Source organism: Brachyistius frenatus, unplaced genomic scaffold, assembly GCF_029030835.1.
Source record: "Brachyistius frenatus isolate BFR_SWC_R1_liver_20210118 unplaced genomic scaffold, ASM2903083v1 Contig_282, whole genome shotgun sequence".
Taxonomy (NCBI): Eukaryota; Metazoa; Chordata; class Actinopteri; family Embiotocidae; genus Brachyistius; species Brachyistius frenatus.
The window spans coordinates 273,533-289,627 of record NW_027210881.1 but is presented as its reverse complement, the minus strand read 5'-3'; the positions used below and the strand labels follow the sequence as shown (position 1 = coordinate 289,627).

General features: G+C 44.1%; 4 protein-coding genes across 5 annotated transcripts; 3 read left to right on the top strand and 1 right to left on the bottom strand.

The window, feature by feature from the left end:
• The first annotated feature begins 1,700 nt into the window (after nt 1–1,700).
• LOC138634906 (transcription factor 15-like) lies at nt 1,701–3,855 on the top strand. The gene is made up of 2 exons (XM_069722110.1): nt 1,701–2,438; nt 3,146–3,855. The coding sequence occupies exons 1-2, from the start codon at nt 1,716–1,718 to the stop codon at nt 3,179–3,181; spliced, it is 759 nt and encodes a 252-aa protein (XP_069578211.1). The 5' UTR covers nt 1,701–1,715; the 3' UTR covers nt 3,182–3,855.
• A 1,302-nt stretch (nt 3,856–5,157) lies between these two features.
• bzw1a (basic leucine zipper and W2 domains 1a) lies at nt 5,158–11,480 on the bottom strand. 2 transcript variants are annotated; one of them, XM_069722106.1, is made up of 12 exons: nt 11,373–11,480; nt 9,908–9,981; nt 9,623–9,799; nt 9,405–9,499; nt 9,257–9,322; nt 8,731–8,866; nt 8,477–8,586; nt 8,187–8,357; nt 7,941–8,087; nt 7,153–7,291; nt 6,568–6,690; nt 5,158–5,925 (listed from the first exon to the last, which is right to left on the bottom strand). In XM_069722106.1, the coding sequence occupies exons 2-12, from the start codon at nt 9,969–9,971 to the stop codon at nt 5,894–5,896; spliced, it is 1,260 nt and encodes a 419-aa protein (XP_069578207.1). In that variant the 5' UTR covers nt 9,972–9,981; nt 11,373–11,480; the 3' UTR covers nt 5,158–5,893. The 2 variants fall into 2 exon arrangements, with proteins under 2 accessions (XP_069578207.1, XP_069578208.1); XM_069722107.1 differs by lacking the exons at nt 9,405–9,499; nt 9,908–9,981; nt 11,373–11,480 and having other exon boundaries at nt 9,623–9,792.
• Nucleotides 11,481–12,385: 905 nt separating this feature from the next.
• LOC138634904 (aldehyde oxidase 3-like) lies at nt 12,386–14,455 on the top strand. The gene is made up of 5 exons (XM_069722108.1): nt 12,386–12,748; nt 12,993–13,169; nt 13,439–13,534; nt 13,976–14,132; nt 14,269–14,455. The coding sequence occupies exons 1-5, from the start codon at nt 12,602–12,604 to the stop codon at nt 14,385–14,387; spliced, it is 696 nt and encodes a 231-aa protein (XP_069578209.1). The 5' UTR covers nt 12,386–12,601; the 3' UTR covers nt 14,388–14,455.
• A 179-nt stretch (nt 14,456–14,634) lies between these two features.
• LOC138634898 (xanthine dehydrogenase-like) lies at nt 14,635–15,953 on the top strand. The gene is made up of 4 exons (XM_069722100.1): nt 14,635–14,679; nt 14,836–15,006; nt 15,305–15,463; nt 15,870–15,953. The coding sequence occupies exons 1-4, from the start codon at nt 14,635–14,637 to the stop codon at nt 15,918–15,920; spliced, it is 426 nt and encodes a 141-aa protein (XP_069578201.1). The 3' UTR covers nt 15,921–15,953.
• The last annotated feature ends 142 nt before the right edge of the window (nt 15,954–16,095 follow it).

Genomic DNA, 16,095 nt, shown 5'->3' with positions numbered 1-16,095 from the left:
CTGACCAACAGGTAGGATAGCAGTGGGATGTACTCAAACTTACTTTTCTGTGAGAAGAGGTTTGGAAACCTGCGTCTCCCTCTTCAGCCAGTTAGCGGGTGTTTGTGGAGCTGAGGACCTCCAACATGGCCACCAGAGGAGGTCTTGTTTTACCTGAAAGTAGAGAATTCGTGAAAGGCAGTCAACAGTGTTGTTATCATTTTACAGAGATATTTTTCTGCTTTGCTGAGGTTCTTTTTTTGTTGTTGTTGGTGCTGGCTACTCCGCAGCAGCAGCAGCAGAGAGGCATTTGACTTTGCTACAGGGGCCAGACAAGCTCACGGCCAGCAGGTCAGGGCCACGGGGCCACGAGGAAATGAGGATTAAAAGATTAAAGAGGCCACATTAGCTCCACACCAATTAGGATTCCACTCTGCCAGGAGACTTTTTTTTTTTTTTTAATTTTTTTACAGCTGATTAGGATGAAGTTGGACTGTTTGTTAGAGCACTGCAAGACCCAGTCAGCTCAGCCCTCTTGGTGATATTCTTTTTTTTTCTTCAGTATTTTGCTTTTCAATGATCTAAAGTGTTCTTTACAAAGTTATGAAGGGCATTTCTACAAAATAATGAGCTGTAAAGCCTCTTGGCTTATGCTCAGGCCTGCAGCAGACATCAGAGGAGAAGTGATCACTGGGGATTAACTGCCCTCTGGTGGCAAAACTAGTAAGAGCATAAAAATGCACAGAAATGCAGATAAATGGGAATAAAATCCAGTTTGAAATCAAGTTAAAAAACTTTAAACCTTTATCAAATGCAATTTGCAGGAAAAAAGAAACAAGTTTAAAGTATTTTTATCTTTCCATCGTACTCTGAATGAAACTGACAACCTGGAAGTCGCTCGCAGCCTTTGCAGCAACACACACACACAAGGCACAGTCCGTGCAGATATTTATATCCACCCCCAAAGATGGCACTGGGCAAGGTGGTGGAGGAGGAGGGGAGGGTGTGTGTGTGTGTGTGTGTGTGTGTGTGTGTGTGTGTGTGTGTGTGTGTGTGTGTGTGTCCATCATGGTAGGCACAGACAGGACGGGAGGGCACACCTGGACTGTTCACTCAGTGGGAGCGCAGAGCCGATGGCCAAAGCAGCAAAGTTATCCTCCGTCCTGGATGCCAACAGGCAGGAGAGACACACACACACACACACACACACACACACACACACACACACACACACACACACACACACACACACACACACACACACTAAATAAAATGTAAATAATATAGTAGTGAAAGAACAAATAATAGTACAAAATATGTAACAAAAATGCATATAAAATTAGTAAAATTATGATGATGGATTAAACTTTCTGTAGCAATAAGATGAGGCAGAACAAAGTTTCCTAAATACAATTGATCAGGAAGAAGAGACACTTGCCTCCTCTTATTTTCTAAACGTGGCAGATGTTGAGGCATCACAGCTGGATTTGCTTCCTGACCAGCTGCTACAGATAAAGAATGAGACCAGTTTAGCTCCAGATCGATTTTTAATTTCCCATGTGAATTTTCTTGTATTGGCCTTGATGGAGGCCCCATATCGGTCGAGCCTAATTTAAACCTGTATCCTTCAGACCACAACAGGTGCCCCCTCCTCCCCTCCAGTAGGCTCCACCTGTCCTTCCTTTTCCGCCGCGGGCTGGCGACCCAGAAAGCAGCCGTCATTCATTAGACATGGTATGCCGATCCGCCGGGGGGCCGGACGGCGCAAACCCCCTCGGTCACCGGATCGGCGGCAGCTGCTCGGCTCCCGGTGCTATTTTCACCCTCAGGATAAAGTGCCGTGCAGCCGCCCGCCCGCCCGCACGGCCCCAGCAGCCCAGTCAGACCCGAGAAACGGCAGGATGAAGTCCACAAGCAGCGAGCCCTCCGCGCAACCCGACTGCTTCACCTCCGACCTGGACGACCTGGACAGTGTCACCGACAGCTCCGACGGGAAGTCCACCGGCGGCTGCAGCCCGCGCAGAGAGCCGGGGCAGGAGGAGGGGGAGGAGGCAGAGACCTCTCGTGCCGGTGCCCTCAGACGGAGGAGGAGAAGGAGAAGGAGCAGCAACGGAGGTGGAAGAGGCGTTGGAGACGCGCATCTGCCCGGGGCCAGCAAACAGAGGCAGGCGGCCAACGCACGGGAGCGGGACAGGACACACAGCGTGAACACGGCCTTCACGGCGCTGCGCACACTCATTCCCACCGAGCCCGCCGACAGGAAGCTCTCCAAGATAGAGACGCTGCGCCTGGCCTCCAGCTACATCTCCCACCTGGCCAACGTGCTGCTGCTGGAGGAGGACTGCCGGGACGGGCAGCCCTGCATCCACTACCAGAGCATCCTGCACGGCCCGGCCGCGCTCAGCGCGCCCTCCCTGCGGCCCATCTGCACTTTCTGCCTCGGCAACCAGAGGAAACTGGTGAGTGGCTTTTCACACCTGTTGCGCATTAAACTCAGCAGAAACCGACTTTTACGCAGACCCCCACAGATCCAGGATCTGCTCCAGACCCCTGAAAGTGGAGCGGATGATGCACCTGTGCGGCTGCATCCTCTTTATGTTCAAAGTAGACCTGCTGAGTTTGTGGCTTCAACCAAAGTGACACCTGTTTCAACACAACACAAAATGAAAACAAGCTGAGGAGCCTGACTTCAAATAAGTCCGCAACTTGGCTGCAGGCTTGGTTCAAATTTATGATAAGATTATTCTTTATTTTTAAACGTAAAGCAAACACACAGAATTTATGTCTTCTACATCAAAAATGATGTTTTAAAAATAATTTACAAAATGAGATTCATTTATAAAAGTGTTTGTTTACGTGTCAGAGGGGATCAGAGGTGTTTACTGCAGGTGATGTTCTCTGACTGGATCCCTTGTAGATAAATGGAGACTAGAAGCTTGCACTGGTTAAGGATTACATCACTCTTACATGTTTACAGTGCATCAAATAAGTCCTCAATGACACTAAACTAAAAGTACGTTTGAGCTTCGGAGACTGAAAATGAGGCTGACTGTGAAACTGATGTTTCTGCCGTGTTAAACATTCGTCTGGAGTTTGTGGAATCGGGTGAATTGTCACGGTGCTTTTACTGTTCGTGGTAAAGATCAGCGTTTGTTTGCCTCCACAGCTCAGAGATGGAGGGAAGCACTCGGCCGCCGTGTGAAAGGAAGCGCCCTCAGACAGAGGAGGAGTCCAACCCTGACCTTGTTTACATGTGGGACTTTGTACACATTCAAATATATTTATTTTTGGGTTCGACTAGAAAACGAGAGACAGATTTCTGACCCTGAAAAGCACTTTCTGTTCACGATCATGTGCTTGTGAACCTCTGTGTTTTGGTTGAGCTGTAACCTGAGCCGATGTGTAAAGTTGCACCTGACGTGGGTCTATTTCTGGTCCCTCGAATAGTACACACTACGCCGCCACCCCCTCCACCCCCTCCACCATGTCTGACTCCTAAAAAAAAAGCCTTGTTGCCTTCAGTCACATGAAGGAAACTGAAGAGCAGCAGTGGGTGCTGTCAGTTCAGTGTTACCTTCAAGTCCTGCCAGGAATACCGCAGGGCTGCTTTAAGGGGCATTAACCATGGACGTATGAAGGAGGCCTGGATGTACATGATGCTGGCTCATTCAGTTCATTGTCTTCACGGGATTTGGTGCCTGTAAGAAAAATACAAAAGTAAGGTGGATTTTAGAAGCGACGTGAGAAAGAAACATACGACGAGAGATGCAAATGAGTTCTGGGCTTTATGAATGTATTTGAGGAGGTTTGTGGTGAAGTCTGATCACAGACACCAACAGATTCAATCAGTGCTGCCATCTTAACGCCAACGCATGTCCAGTGGATGCATTCAGTTTCATTTCACACTGATGTGTGCGCAGCAGGAAGAAGCAACGACCTTCACGACGAAGGACACGTCTCTTGATCAACATCAGCACCAGAGTTCCTCACGTTAACGTGAACATGTGTCTCGGACCTGGTTACCGTACCTCGTGATGTTCCTGTGACATCAGGCCCCGGTCACTCTTCATCGGCTCATCATCACAACCTGCAAAGGACACGCGGACATTGTTAGTTCATCACATGCAGGCCGGACGTCAGTAAACACTTCATTTGCTTTTCCACATGTCGATGAGATAAAAGGACCGGGAGCATTTGACTGGATTTTAAATACATAAATGCGGATATTTCTTCCTTTAACTGTACTGCAGGAGGTTTGCGACTCTGCTGAAACCCTCCATGAATAACTGCATGGTAACTGTGTGTTGCTCTGATTGTGGCCTGATTACAGGATGAATTGTTCAGATGAATTTATTTGCAGTGTGGTGAAATGTTTACTTCTGCATTGTTGCACAATCTCTTTAAATCACTTTATAAAGCTGAGAACCGCCACGTTGGGTGAGCACATGAAGGCAGGGTGTCCTGGCGTGAAAAGCACACCGGGCTGCCTTTTGCACTAATTTGTTGAAAAATGAATCCTTTTACAATCAACTGGATGCCTTGATGTTTATTATAGAGCACAAAGCTATCACAGGGAAATGTTGCACACTACCTCAGACCTGCTAAATATGAAGGCCTACCTCTAAATCAAATGAGCAGCACGACTGTGTAAGATAAAGTACTTGAATAGCTGAAAACTGTGTCCTTTGCACATCGCAAATACCGACAAGCTGCTTGAAGAGAAAATTTATTTTTGTACAATGAAAAAATAAAAATGAGGATTTCAAATTGTCTCCTTTGTTTGGTGTCTGCAGATGTTGTATTTTAAAATTAAAAGAATTAGGTTCTTCTATAACTTTAAATACAAACTGCTGTTGAAAATAAATTGCAGTAAAACTCTACTTACAACTGCAGGTCTTCATCATGAGGTTTTCTCCTGGTAGCAAAACATGTACCAACACATTTTTAATGACATCCAAATATACAGAAGCACACTTCAATCACAAAAGAAAAAAAAACATCTTAATTATGACTCATTATTTTATAACTAGGATAGTGTGTAAATGATTTGAGCTATAGCATCACTGATGCATCACTGATGCTATAGCCAAGAAATGTTTAAAGCTCTTTAAATTGGCAGCAGCTCCATATTTCTCTAAATAAATTAGGAAAATAAAAAGGTCAAACATGACAGCAACAACCATTTCAATAATCTTTTATTTCATAAAAAAGTCAATTGGTTTATATCAGATTAAAGAAAGTAGAAACCAATAATAATCAGTTGGCTGGCGAGGCGTTTTACAGAGGGGGGGCGTGTCTTCTGACAGACTGACCAGAGGGACCTCGACAGGCAGTACAGGTTTACCCCAAAAGTCAAAAGGCCAAGTTTAAGACCAGACAGGAGCCAAAACATGAGTTGGGTGAAATAAAAACTAAAACGTGAGAGAGATGAGGGGAAAAAACAAAACTTTGGCTAAACTGCGAAAACATTTTTTTGTCTGCCACGTCATCGAGGCGAAAATTTATCATTCGCCAAATCCTGGATCCGATGCGTCAGAGCAGCGGCTGTCGAGATCACATGGAATGTTTGTATCCAAATTACAGAAGGTATTACAACATTAATAATACCAAAAAAAAAAAAAAAAAAAAGAAGAAGAAAGAAAGAAAGAAAATAAAGTGGGAGAATTCGTCATTTTCCACTTCCACTTCCAGCTGCGGCATTTTGCAAGTGACGGACCGAGTCCTTTTTCACTTTGTTTAAATAAAGTTGACGTGATTCGGAGTGGTGGAAGGGCGCATGTTTGGGGATCAATACGTAACAGGAGGTAGAAGAGAAAGAAGGGGAAACACATTCTACTGCTCCTGCTGCTACTTGTAAAAAAAAAAAAAAAAAAAAAAAAAGGAAGAAAGAAAAGCTCATCTGGCGAGTGAGTCGTCAGTCCGCCTCCTCTTCATCCGACTCGGACTCTGGAGAGACGACAGGTCAATCGGAAGAATTCATTAGTCAGCAAACAGCTGTAAACAGTGTGTAGACAATATCTGAAATTGGTAACACCGGGCAAGAGCACAAAAATAAATGAACCCTCTTCTGTATTTCACCATTTTCCCCAAACAGAGATTTAGTGGATGAATTCACTTTTAACATTACAACACTTCCTCTTTTCAAATGAACTAAAGTGCGAGTTGTGCTTCAGTAACCCAGTCTTTGTGTCTACTTATAGTCCGCACGTGAGGCGTTCAGGGGACATCTGTAAGCTGTGGCTTCGAATGTATTATCAAGGTCATCCACACTCGTTGACATGTTACATCTCCTGTTCTTATCTCCTCTTATTTCATAAACAAATATAAAGGCAACTTCACTCTTGTATGTATTATGATGATAAATCACTAAAATTATGGGGGAAAAAAATGTGTCATTTGTTTGGGTGCCAGATTACTGGGTTTTTCCTGGCTGAATATCATGTTGGACACTGAAAGGTGTTGCAGCTCTTTATCTTATCTTACAACTGTATTGACATTTGATTTAAAAACATGGATATGACTGTAATAACGGCTGGATTTCATCCTGTTTATTAAAACGGCCTTGAAAGAAATGTATTTTATTTTTACCTTCCTCCGCGTTTTTCAGCCACTCGACAAATTTTTTCATCTGCTCGAGGAAAACGCTCTTCCCCTTGGCAAGGTGGGTTTCAGTGTACCACTTCAGTATGGCCTCTTCGCTCAACACATCCGCTGTTACGAGGGAGAAAGGGAACAGCGTCAGAGCTGTGCAGGAGCACCGAATCATCAAGAGCCTGAAATATGCCTCAGTAAAGGATCACTTAAAAAAATAAAAATAAAAACGCTTAACTGATGCTTGGTGGGAAGAATTAAGTTGGTTTTTTTATTTACCCCCCCCCCCCCCAAAAAAAGTGCTTAGGTTTATATCTCAATGTATTTTTTCAGGTAAATCAATACACCAATCAGAAGCTGAGTGTGAAGAACGACGACAAGGCAGACTTGACGTGTTTTGTTAAAACCGACACCAAGCATTAGAGGTACAACAGTTTAAGGTAATGTTGAAAAATGACCTCGTATCTCTCAGCGTTAAAAGTGAACGGACTTTCTTAAACCTAAAACAAAACGAGACAAACTGTCAGTGGGTAGTTTATATTGAGGATTCGCTGAGTTCTCGTGTCCGAGCTCGGCACCAACCTTTGTAGAGGAGCACCACGATCTTCTGAAAGGCCTTCATGAAGTGGATGTTGTCGTAGCAGTACTCCTGGATCTTCAGCAGCAGGCTGAGCTCGGACAGACCCTGGGAGGTGAAGGCTTTCAGCAGAGGGCTGTATTGCTGCGGAGACATGAGGCCGTGTTACAGAGAAGCAGTTGCAACATCTGCGCTCATTGAAGTTCACAGATTTACAGCAGAATCCAAGCTCTAATTACACGGTTTCCCTTCAGCTTCAAGCTCTTCCTCTTATTGGCATTTCGTGCAGATTTTCACACCGTGAAGATCACAAACTGTAAAAATTAGACTCGAGCGGGAGGACAGGCTCGAATGAGGTTGGTGCCAACAGAAACAACATCTAGAATCATTACAGAACGTTTGGCATGTCTCCTGGTAAAAAAAACAACAATCTCTTCTTTCTAAAATAAATAAAATATCTGATTATAACTTCAAATATGCAAAACTGGCTCTTAAAAACCTCCTAAGCTGCTGCATTCAGCTACTTTTAAAGAATTGAATATTCCTCAGAGTTCAACAGATTTGACTGCACTGACTCCTGTAAACACCGTTTCACAATGAGGCCACAAACATTTGCAGACATGTCACAACCTGCAGTCACCGTGGCAAGTTCATCTTTTATTGCGTCACATCTGGGAATCGACACACGAGCTAATATTCTGCACCTGATGCATGAAAGCTTTCAAAGTGCTTTAAAATGTCTCATACGGAGACATTTTAAAAGTCTGTAGTTCTTGCAGGACGCGCTGCGTACCTTCAAGTGTTTGATGGCTTGTTCGGTCACCAGCTCTTCCTTCTTGTTCCACTCCACGCAGCTCATCACGCTGGTCCAGATGATGCTGATCATGGCCTGCTCAGAGAGGTTGGACTTTTTCATCTCCTCCTTGGTGAAGGCAATGATCTGATGGCAAACACAGAGGTTAATGATTCAGTTTGCATGTCTGCAGGCGGCCTTGAAAGTTGCCCGTCAGCACTAACAAAGGTTTTTCTGCGGTCTCACCTCCTTCTGAGGGTCACCGCGGAACATCTGCTCCTGGAGCTCCTTCTGCAGCTCCTTGCGGGCGCCGATGGATTGCTGGTTGCGGGCGAAGTCGGACAGCTCCTTCAGCCCGGCGTCGGTGAAGTACTTAGAAAAATGCTCGCAGCTCCGTTTGTTGGCAGGAAAGAGTTCCTGTGAGGCGAAGATATTCCCAAACAAGTGAGATTCATGTACCGCAATAATGGTTGTTTATCATACAAACACAAGTGACAACATGCACAGAAGAGCTGATTCCTTTAAAGTCAATTTACCATCAGCCTGTTGTCCATGCTGACTTTGCGGAGACTGGCGGCAACAGAGTTGATGTCCTTCTCATTGATCCAAGACTTGAACAGCTTGACAGCGAAGGCTGCAGATACTCCTGGATGAAGAGGACAAACCGTTTGTTTTCCGTTGAACTCTCAGTGTAACAGAAGCCAATATTTGTGTCATTACGAGTCTAGACGAGCTGACCTAAATAGAAGCAAATAAATAGGAAGTTTTCTCTCTAATGTCCCGGCCTTACCCTCTTTGACGAGGTTCTCGTTGAAGAGGCTGCTCAGGATGGAGGCTGATATGTTGCCGTTGGCCAGCAGGATGCCGGCCAGCATGGCGAGCTTGTTGCGCTCAGACTCAGTGAACCCCTTTAGAAACAGCAACAACTACAAAGAAAACAAAACACGTTTGTTGTTTGTTCAAGTGTAAAAATAAAATAAAAAAGGTGGTTAATCATACAACTAATATAAAACTGTGGGAAAATTCAAACCGTTTACAAGTGTGGGAGTGACATATATTTTATTAGTGTGAAACAATCTGATCTGTAACATTTTATTGGTCCATAATAAATACATAAACACCTCAATAAAACCTGTTGGTTAGCTGCAAACCGCAACTATGAAGTTACAAGAAATCCAGAAAAAACCAGTTGCACATTAAAATGAAACGAACACCAGAGACACGTTAAAACAGAATAAGTTGTGACCTCGGTCTGAACAGAATGATTTCAGTGTTCAACTTGCAGTTAATAATAAAGAGAGAAAAACAAAAATCACCTTTTTGATCTCCTCTTCGAAACCCTTCTCCAGGTACTTGTAACGCCTGATCAGCTTGTTAAAAACCTGTTTGAGAAGAAGAACGCTTCAACACGTGCACCTGCTAGTTTATCGATTGTTACCAACAGCTGCTGGTCACGTCGCTCACCTGAGCATAAGCTTGCATTGTCTCCAGGTCTTCTTGTGCCGTGAAGAGGCAGAACTCGGTGCGGGTCATGTCGTCAGATAGAGTACCACCTGGAGCTGTCGGGACGGACATTTACAAATAACCTTTAATTACATTTACCAATCATTTTACTTCCTCTATATGAAACTTTACAACCGACACAAACTTCTGGCCGCGTGTCTGTAACACCGTCGACTCACCCAGCATCCCGCCAGCCACCAGGATGTCAAAGAGTGTCTCTGCATACCGGCGGTAGTCAAGTTTGGCGCCAGAGGCATCAAGGAACTTCGCGACCGCTTCCAAGTCAGAGCCAGTTTGATTCAAGCCTTGTACGATACTTTCTTGAAACTGAGTAGGGTCAAACCTCTCCTTTTCATCTGCAGGGAGAGAACACGCGTGTTGGATTCAGAAGAAGAAATAAATCAGGGAGGACGAAGCACAATTAGACACGCAGAGCAGGAAACATGGAAAGCAGCAACACTGACCTCTTTTCCTCGTTTTGAAACGCTGGCCAGTAAGCGTTGGCTTCTGCTGCTTTTGATTATTCATAAAAGACACTCTGAAAAGAATAATAAAAAAAAGTTAGTTTTATCCCGTTTAACAGACAACACACACACACACACACACACACACACACGTTCCCTTTAACTGTGTATTGTCAAAATTGGGTATAAACTGGGCGAGCACTCTTATTGAACACATTTATAATGTAGAACAAGAAAACAGGTCATTAAAAAAAAAAAGTGTAATGAAACTAATGAAAATATAGCATTGAGGCTGACATTTAAATAATTGTTAGAAAATAAAAGTATTTCAGACAACAATAAAGACAGGATAAGCTTGATAATTAGGTTTTAACACCTGAGTAAATAAAGGGCTTTGTCTGCATGGTGCTCCACAGTATTATAACGGTGAATGCCCTTTAAACAAAAACTACTGTGAAATGACCGAGACCTTATTTCAAAGCAAAACTACATATTTGTCACTGATATTTAAAGATTTGCTCAAATCAAATCAATCTTTTGGAAATGAAGTTTACCGCCACCTGTTTTGCTTTTAAAAGCTATAAAAATGTATGTTGCTTTTTTTTTATTATTATTTACCCAAAGTCAAGTAAATTAAATAAAGCCTAAATAAAGAGCATTTCCTTTCACATATTCCACAACATGTGTAAACCTAAAACTACCCGTTTTAAACAAAGGGATGTTTTCACGGGACCATTTCAGCATGAAGAGCCAAATGGGTGCTTCATGGTGAACATCGTGTTTCAGACAAGCTCCTTAAAATAAAAATAAAAAAACCAACCAGGGACAAACAAGGAAATATGGAGAAACGGGAGAAAACGCAGTGAGAGGGTTAATAATGAGCCACAGAAAGGAAAGAGACAAAAGAGAAGCCGCAGTGGAGCTTTAAGGTGCAGAAATGAACCAGCGGATCTGTTCACACAGTAAATCAGAGCAAACTGGTGGACTCCGGACACTGAGTGTCCCCTGAGTGTCCCCTGAGTGTCTCCTGAGTGTCTCCTATGTTCGGCTCTCTGCTCGTTTTCCTGAGCTCCAGCAGGCTAACTGGATTAGCAGCAGCTAACACGGGGCCTCACCATGCGCCTCACCGGCGCACTTCAAGCTGGCCCCGCCGGCCGGCTGGATTAACAACTCAAACACGGCTTTAAAACAAAACAAAAACCCCAATCTGTAATCTAATCTGTCCTCCGACCTGAAGTCGAAACGTCAACACGGACTCGGATCTTATATCTGAGCTCCCTGGACGTGTGTTAGCTGCGACGACGCTGATGCTAAGCTAGCTGGTCGAAGCGAAAGAAACCAAACGCGGCGGCTGTGACGTCATCAAACGACTCGTTTCAACAACAGTGAACGGGAAGCGGCGGCGGCTTCAAACAGCCGTGAACATGCGGCACCGTAAAAAGAGAGCAGAGACGGAGGTACTCACCGAAATTAATGCAGATAAAAAACGGTTGTTGAACTGGGTGTCGAGTCTTTCAGCGGCCCAAACAAAAAGACCTTCGCGTCAGGACTTCCGCAGGCTCCACCCGCCGCGCATGCGCAACGCCAAAAGGGGATTTCCGTTTTTCCCCCGTGAGTTTTTCATTTATTTATTTTTTAGGCAGAAAGTGGGAACAAAGAGTGTTTGTGCTCTTTACTAAAGCGTTTTACAGCCGCTTAATTTTTTTTATTTTATCCTGATCATTTTATACGTTCCCTGTTATATAACCTTTTCAACACTTTTAGCTTTTTTTTTTTTTTTCCCATTAATAAATTAATTTACATATCTAAACAAATGTATAAAAGATACCTTTTATACATTTGTTTATACATTTGTTTAGATATGTAAATTAATTTATGTCTGTATTTGTTTGAGATAATATTTAGTTTGTATTCTTCTTCCATTGTGTGCTTATGTTAATGGAGCTGCTGCATACAACGTCCTTTGTATTTGTGAACAAGAAATTAGGCAGAAAAACGGCATGCTTGCCTTCTTGTCATGAACCACTTCCTGTTCACGTCATATTGATCTGACTGATTTTATTTTGCTGTATAAATGAGAAACTATCATATTTGAAGACCAACAGGAAATAAAGAGGCATATATTTAGATAATTGATTGTTTAGATGATTCACGATGCCCCTCCAGTCAGGAGTTCTTACTTTTTCTGTCTTATGTCATCGTAAATTGAACACCTTGGACAGTAAAATGTATTTGAAGAGACGACCTGCAGATATTGAAGCTGTGATGAACTCACTGGATGGGTTGGATGGCTCTAACAAGTCGAAGGCCGCCAGCTGAGTTGACTTGAGGAGGTTAAACTGGAGCGGAAACAGAACAAAGAGAGAATCAACAAGTGTAAAATGATGATGGAAAAAACCGTATATAAAATACTTTGGGAGAAATAAATCAGAGGAGTAAACATCTGTGTGCACCTAAAGTTAAAGTTCAGTCCTAAAGTTCAGGAGTCGACCGTCCACTTTGTTTTGCAGGATGTCATTAAGCACGAGTCTTACTTTGAACCCAAGAGGAAGGTGGAGCGAGGAGACGTGGACGAGGCCTTTGGGACAGCTGAACATATCCTGGACAGCCATCAGTACGTTATTCATGTAGATTAGCAACATCTAAAAGTATGACATCACTGTTTTTCAGATCGTGTAAAAAGCTGTCCTCCACATGGACAACGCCAACCTGCGGGGTAGAGGTGTGGTGTGTAAGACCTACCTGCCCTCCTTTCGAGGCTTCGGCGGTCCTCAGGGACTCGTGGTGATGGAGAGCGTCCTGCACGAGGTGGCTGTTCGCTGCGGCCTGCCTCCTGAAAAGGTCAGAGGTCATATTTTTCTAAATATGTTGTCAGTTTGAGGCAAGTGGAACAAATGTTAGCTCGTTGGACACTGTTTAACTTTCAGGTCATTTTAGCCTTGAAATATGGACAGTGTACCTGTAAACATGTTAAATCTGGTCATATTATGAGGGTTGAATTCACCCTGAAGATGAGTAAACTGGCTGCTGTTTGGTTCCTAACCAGGTCAGAGAGATGAACATGTGCTTCACCCACTACAAACAGCCCTTCTGCCCCACGGACGTGGTCCGCTGCTGGGACGAGTGTCTGGAGAGGGCCGACTACCAGAAACGACTCGGAGCCATCCGACTCGTCGACGCCTCCAACCGCTGGAAGAAGAGCGGCATCGCTGCCGTTCCTCTGAAGTTTGGTGTCGGCTTCTCCGAAGGTTTCTATAATCAAGTGAGTCTGTAGATTTAATGTCATTACGATGAATAAAATCAATGTCAAAAGGGCTTTCTTCAATTTAAACATTTAACTGTGGTTCTGTGAGGTTTACATGAAGTTATTAACCGTTGAATATGGGTTTATAAAATCAGACTTTACTGCAGGTCGACTTGCATTAGAAGCAGATGTCTTTGCACAGTGGGCTTCTCATGACGGGACATCTCTAACCTGAGATGAAGTTGAGTCATCATCAGAATATTAAAGATGGAGGTGTTTCTGTTCAGGGTGCAGCTCTGGTGAACGTCTATAAAGACGGCTCGGTGCTGGTCTCACATGGAGGGACTGAGATGGGTCAAGACATCAACACCAAGGCCACACAGGTGAGGTTTATGCTTTCCAGTTTCCGGTGTGTCTCTGGCTGCTAAGGTTCCTATGATGAACCACAGTCAATGAGTTTACCTCCAGTCGTGTCCTCGGAGTCCCCATGTCGTCCGTCTTCATCAAGGAGACGTGCACAGGAAACGTCCCCAACGCTGCTCCCTTCGACGCCGTGGGAATGGCTGTCAATCAAGGTGGTCACCTCCTCTTATCTTCTGGAATAACCATGAAAGCATGAAGCGATGGGGTCAAAGTTCAGCTGAGAGGGCCGTGTCTCTTCCACTGTGGCCTTTAATTCAGAGTTATTCTACAGGTTAACACAACTGTTTGGTCTTCATTTTAAATCTATACATGAGGTCCAATGGGCTTCACCTATGTGTACAAGGTAATACAAATATTTAATCACAAACAAAAATACCCAATTTGACAACCGTCTTTCACAGGACGCTTGTGAGAAGCTGATGAGGCGCCTGCAGCCGCTGATGGAGGAGAGTCCCACAGACACCTGGAAACAATGGGTGACCAAACTACACAAGGAGAAAATGTTCATAGGAACAACAGCGTGTCGGTTATCAGCTTATCTGCAACAGGATTCTTTATGTGTGTAAACGCTTCTCTAAATCTAATTTATGCCTGTGATTCAGATCTGTAAATTGTCCTGTGGATCATGTGGTTGCTTGCCGCTTCTGTAATAATATTCCTGTCTTGTGTAAATATGACGGACTGACTGTTTCAGGGGACCGCCCACCGACGTGGACTGGGAGAAGGATGAAGGTCAGGCGTACTTCACCTTCGGCGCCTGCTGCTCTGAAGTGGAGGTCGACTGTCTCACTGGGGATCACAAGGTATCAATAACTATTTAAATAATACATGTTAAACGGGAAAACTGGACTACAGCCGTGTCCCATTTTTCAGGGACAAATACCTGCAGTTTGTCACTGGTGATACACACAAGAGTTGGTCCCAGTCTGCAGTCCTGTTACTGAATTTCACCTCCAACAATGGGAGGAGCTAAAGGATGAGAGCAGGGGAACAAACAACAATATTATAATGGATATTAATCCCAAAATAAACTGAGCTGTTTCTCTGCTGCAGAACATCCATGGATGTTGGGAAAAGCATCAATCCGGCTTTGGACATTGGACAGGTGAAAAAAAAAACAGTGTCAGACGTTTGTCATATGAACTCCTGTTTTGTGCTGTAAAGCATCTGATTGAGATGTTTGATGGGTTACCAACAACTTTTAGCAACTGTGGTAGAAGACAGATCCACATGTAAATAAATGGTGTGTGATGTTGTGAAGGCGGAGGGAGGTTTGGTGCAGGGCGTCGGGCTGTACACCATCGAGGAGCTGCAGTTCCCTGCAGACGGAGTCCTGCTGACCAGAGGGCCGTCGCAGTACGAGATCCCGGCGCTGTGCGACGTCCATCTAATCGCCAACGCAGAGAACCCCGGCGCCATCTATCTGTCCAAGGTAGCAGGGGATTCTGGGATCTTTACCCACATAGACTCAATACTTGACCCTAAGAGGATGAAGTATGTTAGCACAAACATGTCTGGTTTCTAAGATGAGCATCTTGCATTAAAAAAAAAGCTTTATTCAGACTCTATGAATGGCCTTAAAACAGTTGATCTGACTTAATTAAGCACCAAAAAGGTTTTTTTTTTTTTTTTTTGACTGCTCTGAAATTCAGTGGCAGGTAGCATCAAAAGTTAAACTGCATTCAGACAGCTGTATGCTAACTATCTATCTCTCCATGTTGTTGTTCCAGGGTGTAGGCGAGGCTCCGGTCTTCTTCGGCTCCACCACTTTCTTTGCCATCAAGTCGGCTGTCGGTGCAGACGGAGGACTGGGAGACGTTTTCCCTCTCAGCTCTCCGTCCACGGCCGAGAAGATCCGCATGGCCTGTCGGGACCAGTTCACAGAAATGGTCCGAGGATATTTAATCCCTGTCGAAGGCCAGCAGTGAACTCACAAACAGAACCAATCGTTCATGTTGCAGACAGCTCGTGGTGTGACAAAATATCTGTGACGCGTAAAAGAATACAACAATGCAGACGAGCCCAGCAAAACGATTCCTGTAGATTTAGTCAGTAAAAATCTGGTTTTCTGTGTTCGTTCTTGTTTATTAGAACAGTAGAAATAATCCAATAAAGTTAATTTGTTTCCAGATTTTATAGTGTGTATATATATATATATATAGTAGTAATTGTACATGGAAATGCTAATCTATGTGCACGTTGTACTAAGACCACACGTATTCAGCCAGCCCGCCTTACTTGCCTCTCCTAACCTCTTCCTGTCAAACACCTGATTAACTGTACTTCCTGTCGCAGGCCTCCTCTCCGACGGGCGGGACGGCGGCGCCGTGGTGCATCGGCGTGTGATCGGCCTCGGTCCAATACAAGACAAGTCTGTGTTAGTTTTCTTAAATGGTTACAAATTGTTTCTGATGCTTTTATCCATTTCTTAAATCTATTGTAGGAACAGTGATGCTGAGAGATGAAAGCAGAAGCAAATCAGTCAAATCACCATTATTAATCATTAATTTCACATTATACA